General features: G+C 45.9%; 1 protein-coding gene across 1 annotated transcript in view; it reads left to right on the plus strand.

Moving 5' to 3' along the window:
- The first annotated feature begins 6,844 nt into the window (after positions 1–6,844).
- The window catches only part of CCDC84 (coiled-coil domain containing 84), an 8,132-nt gene continuing 8,005 nt past the window's right edge, over positions 6,845–6,971 (plus strand). Inside the window, exon 1 of the mRNA XM_010830446.1 lies at positions 6,845–6,971. This exon is cut by the window's right edge and continues 15 nt beyond it. Within this exon, the coding sequence (XP_010828748.1) occupies positions 6,893–6,971 (79 nt within the window). The 5' untranslated portion in view covers positions 6,845–6,892.

The following is a 6,971-nucleotide window of genomic DNA, read 5'->3' on the forward strand; positions in this document are numbered from 1 at the left end:
CTGGGAGGGATTGGGGGCAGGAGGAGAAGGGGACGACAGAGGATGAGATTGCTGGATGGCATCACCGACTCGATGGACGTGAGTCTGGGTGAACTCCGGGAGTTGGTGATGGACAGGGAGGCCTGGCATGCTGTGATTCATGGGGTCGCAAAGAGTCGGACATGACTGAGCAACTGAACTGAACTGAGGGTGTTAAGGCTAATGAAATAGAAAACCACCAAACCAAGGACTGTATAAGATCTAGTCCCCTGTCCCAGAGGCACTCACCCTCGGTGACCTTGGCAACCACTGAGGAAAATACAATGGAATAAGTCCCTTTCATGTCCAAACTCCAGAGCCTAGCATGGGGCCCATTAGGTAGTAAGAATGCTGTTTGCTATTACTTGTCACTAGTAACTTCTCTTAACAGAGTCCGTGTTCTCTGGAAGCACAGAGAAAAGAGCAATTAGCTTGAGAGGAACTGGGGAAGACTTCTCACAGAAGACACGAGCACAGGGTTTTTTTTTTTCAGGTCTGGAAAACAACAGCTAGTTCTTCTCCAGACGTGCTTAAAGGCAGCCCTGCCCTGCTGGGTCAGGGCTTTGGGCAAGCAGTAGAGGAGGCTGGGGAGGTGGGGTCGATCAGGGAAGAGAAAGTGACTGGTGCCAAGAAAGAGATGACAGACTCATGCAGATTCCCGGCTGGAGCAAGTCAAGAACTGCCTTTCTGAGACTTCCCTGGTGGACCAGTGGTTAAGACTCTGCTCAATGCAGGGGGCACAGGTTCAGTCCTTGGTTGAGGGATTAAGATCCTGCATGCACGGCCAAAATAAAGTCTCCAGCCACTGGGGAAAAACAAAACAAGTATACCCCCCCTTTTTAAAAAATGTTTTTGGCTGTGCTGGGCCTTCATTAGTGTGGGGGCTTTTCTCTGGATACAGAGAGCAGGGGCTTCTCATTGTGCTGGCTTTTCTTGTTGCAGAGCATGGGCTCTACGGCTCCGGCCTCAGTAGTTACAGTGCCTGGGCTCAGTAGTTGCCTCTCCCTGGCTCTAGAGCACAGGTTTAATAGTTGTGGCACACGGGTTTAGTTGCTCCACAGCATGTGGCATCTTCCCAGACCAGGGATCGAACCTGTGTCTCCTGTATTGGCAGGTAGATTCTTTACTGAGCTACCAGGGAAGCCACCAAGTCTATTCTTTGAAAAAAAGAGAACTGCCTTTCCCTGGCCCACCTAGAGTGATTTTCTCTGGACTGTCTGGATGCTGTTGTTTTGTTTTGTTTTGTTTTGTTTTAATGTGGCATCCACCAGAGGAGGCGTGGAGGGCCAGGTCATTAGTGTCATCGGCTCTGGGCCCACCCAACACGCTGCAGCCAGAGTCCCCTTACCGACCGCCCTTATCTATACAGGTCCCAGGAAGAAGAGGGTCCTGAGTCCTAAGCTCTGGTTTCAGCTGATCTGGCCTTAGCCTGCCTCACCTGTGCTATGTACACATCTTTATCCCTGTCCACATTCTTATTGATGTTTGGTTTAAGCCACAAGTGGATCCCAAAAGGCAACAGATCAGAAGGAAAGAACATACAATATAGCCTTTGTGGGAAAAGGAACTCAGAGAAAAATCTGCCTTTGCTCATTTGTTCTCTAGTAGACTATTGTACTCCTACACCTACCTCCTCTTTTTTGTTCATTCAACAACTGTTCATTTTGAGCTTTCATTATGCCAGGCCCTGTGCCAGCTGCTAGGGATAGAGTGATACCCAAAATGACTCCTCCCTCACAGATAGCAACCTCCCTCACAGTCTCAAAGGGTATTAAACAGACACCCTAGTAATGTACAATGATGATAAATCTTAATAAGGTAGACTTAGGTTATTGTGAGAGAGACAATATGGATACTCAACCCTAACTGAAGAGGAGGTCAGAGAAGGCCTTTCTAAGAAAGGTATTTTAACTGAGACCTGTTTAATGAGTAGCCAGGCTGAAGCATGGTAAGGAAAAGTGTTCTAGCAGAGGGAACAGAATAGACAAAGCTCAGGAGGTAGGAACCTCCTCACTTTGGCCTATTGAGAGAATGGGGATGGGCTACAGAATACGGTAATCAAGGTGATGTTGGGAAGGGAGGCAGAGACCAGACCCTTCTAAGCTATGATATGAAATTGAGAGGTTTTGTTTTTTTCCCAAGTATAGTGGAAAGTAATTGAAGTAACTGACATAACTCCCTTTAATTTTTTTTTCTTTTTTTTTTTTCCTTTAATTTTTTAAATGATGCTTAGTTATTCACCGAAGGTGGCTTGTAGGGGCAAAAGTGGAAGCAGGAAGCCTGTAGGGAGATGACTGCAGAATCCAGATGGCAACAGAAAGGGGAGAAGCAGCCCAGTTTGATGCTGTAGGGTGGAGACAGAATCAACAAGTTAACAGGATTGATTAGATGCAGAAGAAGAAAATAGTGACTCTGAGGTTTTTTGTTTGAGTGATTGGGTGAATGAGTAGCAGGTGTGAGCAGTTTTGTGTTCAGAATCTGAGACATCACCGTGGTTATGTCAAGATGATTGTTGTAAGTCTAGAGTTCAGAAGATAAGCCTAAGCTGAAGATGTAAACACATTTGACTGAAGGATATATAGACAGTATTTAAATCACACTCAATGTACTGATGTAGAAAGATATCCACAATGCATTTTTAGGGTGAAAAAAAACAAACAGCAGAAGAGTATGTTCGATATGATTCCAAATGTGACAGAAACTATGTTTATATAGATACACATATGTTGTTGAAGCAGAAAGTGCCTTGAAGAAAATAGATATTGAACAGTAATAGTCATCTTTGGGGACTGTAACAAAGAGATGGAGGCCAATCTTTTTTATTTACAACCTTGGTACAGTTTTTTTTTTTTAATTTTTAGAATTTTAAAATAAACTTATCCACCAGGCTGCTTTGTAGTTTGATACTATTAATTGTTAGGGAAGTATTGACTGAAACTGCCCACCTTGGCCAGGCACAATGATGACCACTTGCTTAAGTTATCTCACAACAGGAGGTCCCAGTAAGGAACATGGTGCTGCCACCAAAAACTGGGAGAGTTTGGGAGGGGCCAAAAGGAGAGAGGAGATGCCATAATATTATCCTACCAACCTCCCATAATCCTTCACACTGGAATCCATGTTGGCTGAGAGATGCATGGGCCACTAGAAAGGACCCTGAGATCAAATATGGGCCAAGCAAGATGACTGGCCAGAGACAACCTGGAAATTAATTCTATGACCATAAGTGCTAGTGGTAAAAAAAAAAAAAAAACCCCCCCTGCCAGTGCGGGAGACTTAAGAGATGTGGATTCAATCCCTGGGTCAGGAAGATCCTCTGGAGGAGGGCATAGCAACCCACTCCAGTATTTTTGCCTGGAGAATCCCATGGACAGAGGAACCTGGCAGGCTACAGTCCATAGAGTAGCAAAGAGTTGTACACGAATGAAGCAACTTAGCACTAGCACCATAAAACCCTGGACTGTGAGCCAGGCGGCAGAGTAGTTCTGGATTCCCTTCCCTCCTGCTCTCTGCCCAGCTGTCCCTTCCCAATAAGGTCTCTTGCTTTGTCAGCACGTGTATTTCCTTGGGCAATTCATTTCTGAATGTGAGAAAAGAGGCCACTCTCAGGCCCTGGAGTAGGTCCCTCTTTCTGCAACATAATTAGGAGGCTGTTAGCTGCATGTTTCTGAGGCTCTTCCCAGCACAGATTACCACCCCATGGGCATGTCAACACAAGTGTTCCTGGAGTTTTGATGATTTTAACTTAATTTGACAAACATGCACTGAAGACCCTTTCTGCTAGTTCTACCAAGTCAGGCACAACCAAGACACAGTCCCTACACTTGATCTTTCAACTGTTAGATTTTCAACTGACTATTGAACAAAATGACAACAAGATGAGCAAAGGATCTTGGAATTGAAAAATTAATCCTGCAGGATCCACTCTGGTAGGCTTCACAAAAGGGGTGACATTTCATTCATTCAATCATGAATTGATCCAAGAGTTTATGAATAGACTGAGATATTACTGTGTTCCGGACAAAATCACCAGCCTTACGGAAATTCCATTCTAGTTCATATTTCACAGCAGTTTCATAGTTCTATTATATGTAATAGAATTTGTCAGGCAGAGCTGGAAAGAAGTAAATTCTAGGCTGGGGAACCAAGGGCTGGAGATGCTAAAGTGCAAAGAAGTTGTGGAACTGTAGGAATATTGCCTGGAGAAGGGGAGAGGAGTGTGGGGTATAAGACTGAGAAGGAGGTTAGGAAACTTAGTGTAAAATTTTTGCTGCAAAACTTAGATACTTCCTGAAGGCAATTTAGACATAAAATTAATCAGGAAAGTAATTTTAGAGACTACCTTCAGACCAGAGTCTGGAGGATAAATGGAGGTGAAGTACACCAGACACTTGGGAACCAGACAGAAAGATGTTACATGAATCAAAACAAGAAAGGAAGGGAATTGAAATAAAGTGTGCTCTGGGAGTGTAAAAGGTGGAGAACAGATTTTAAACATCTCAGAAATCCAATAAGACAACTTGTGCAGGGTGGATGTGGGGACTAAAGGAGTGTCAAAGATAACTCACTCCAGAACTCCAGGCTTTAACTTGGTGGTATTATTTCCTGGGAGGATGAAAACAGGGAATGATCTGAGGAGGAAGACAGTGAGTTCCATTTCACACAATCTAGTTCAAATGGCAGCCCAATAAATAGTGGTGGAGGACTTTAGGGAAACAGTTTCAAAAGCCAAACTGCAGAGGGCTGAGAAGTTAGAATTTGAAGCAGACGGTGTAGACTACCTAATGCAGTTTTGGAACAAATGATGGAGACAGATGAGATAGCTGGGTTGATGGTTGGGGTGTGACAGAATGAGAGGTATTGGTAAGTCAAGAGAAGTGATAGGTTGCCATGAGAGTGTGGTGAAAATATTTCTGGGTTCCAGTGGGTAAAGCAAAGCCAAGAGGACCTAAGACCTAGACCAGTGATTCTTTTTTTTTTTTTTTTTAACAGAGATAGGTTTTTATTGTTTATTATTATTTATTTTTGGTTGTGCTGGATCTTTCTTGCTGCATGCAGACCTCTAGCTGCAGTGAGCGGGGCTACTCTGCAGTTGTGGTACATGGGCTTCTCACTGCAGTGGCTGCTTTTGCTGCGGAGCACCGGCTCTTGGCACGTGGGCTCAGTACTTGAGACACACCGGCTTAGTTGCTCCAAGGCATATGGAATCTTCCAGACCAGGGATCAAACCCATGTCCCCTGCAATGGCAGGCAGATTCCTATCCACTGTATCATCAAGGAAGTCCTAGACCAGCAATTCTTGACTGGGCATTAGAATCACCTGAAGGGCTCATTAAACCACAGATTGCTGGGCCCTACTCCAGAGTTTCCAATTAAGTAGGTCTTGGGTGGGGCCCAAGCCTTTGCATTTCTAACAAGTTCCCAGATGCTGATGCTGCTGACCTGGAGGCCACACTTTAAAGATTTTAAAATCTTTAAACAAGCAAAGTATTTAGCAGCTAGCAAATGCTGAATAATTTTCTCAGTGAATGGATAAGAGTGCTTATATTCATTCCTGCAGTTAAAGACTAGCTGGAAGGTAGCGCCACAAGGGAGGATGAAGATGGTGGTCAGAGAAGAACTCCAGAGTTTGAAGTCAGAGAAGGTGCAGTTTTTGGTGAAAAAAGTCCGGGATCACCCCTGCCAGGGGAGTGATGAGAAGTCAAGGAATTAAGAACTGCAAGGGTCACCAAAATGGATCACATCTAGTGAAGGCCTGAGTCTAAGGGGAAGCTCCAACAGGAAGTCAAGCTCTGAAGGGGAGTCTGCCTACTTCCTGGGTCTGAATTATGTAGGGTTGACTGTATACACTCAGACATTGTAACCCATCCAGGTTAATGCACCAGTACAGGTAACACACAGTCAGGGAAGCTGCAGACCCTGTGACAGCTCTGTTTGCAAGTCCTACAAGTAGAGTCTGGGCCAGGCCCCAGATATTTTGGAGGGAGCTCTAGGGTGCAGATCACAATCACAGTCTGGGGATTTCAACCCTATGAGTTCTTAAGGGAGCTAGACAGACAGGAAGGCTGTTGACTCTAGGAGAAGTGAGTGGCTTGTAAAGAATAAAGTTCCACTAGTTTAGCACGTTTATAGATTAAAGATGTCAGCAATGATTCTGAACCCCTTATAGCTTTCCCTTTACAGCTTTACAGGGGCAGCATTCAGATCGCCCCTGTCGGGGCATGGGTGTGAGTGACTAGGTCTGAGATTAGGCCATCCGCCTTGTGCTCCCAAGAGGTCACTGTGGTGAAGAGGTCACCAAGAGGTAAAGAATCTGCCGGCAATGAGGAAGACCCGGGTTCGACCCCTGTGTCAGGAAGATACCCTGGAGAAGGGAATGGTAACCCACGCCAGTTTTCTTGCCTGGGAAATTCCATGGACAGAGGAGCCTGGTGGGCTACACTCCTTGGGATCACAAAAGTCGGACACGACTGAAGCTACTTCAGCACGCACGCACATAGAGTTATAGTGATCACAGAGTACGTGTCAAGTTCTGGACACATACTGAGCACCCTATAAACACGAGTTACGATTTGTTACATTGTACGGGTCCTTGTCAGTGTTCCCGATACGTTTGGGGTCTCCCTTAACTATTGCAGGCGCTCTTTCCTTTCACCTTTCCCAGCCAGACAGCATTTGGCAATGCTCGTGACTGGTTGGGTTTGCGCACAGGGAGGAGCCGGGAGAAAAACGTGCGCAGCAGCGAAAGGACTTGCAGTGGCGCCTACCAGCCGCTGGGGGCCGCGGGGCCTCGGAGTTCTCCCGCCCCCAGAGGTCAGAGGTCACGGGGCAGCGAAGGAGAAGCTTTGCGTCGCGGCTTCCCAGTCCTAGGCAGATGGCGCCGGCTCAGCGTTGTCCTCTTTGCCGCCAGACTTTCTTCTGCGGTCGCGGGCACGTCTACAGTCGCAAGCACC

The sequence above is a fragment of the Bison bison genome, unplaced genomic scaffold (assembly GCF_000754665.1).
Source record: "Bison bison bison isolate TAMUID 2011002044 unplaced genomic scaffold, Bison_UMD1.0 scf7180017864518, whole genome shotgun sequence".
Classification (NCBI taxonomy): Eukaryota; Metazoa; Chordata; class Mammalia; order Artiodactyla; family Bovidae; genus Bison; species Bison bison.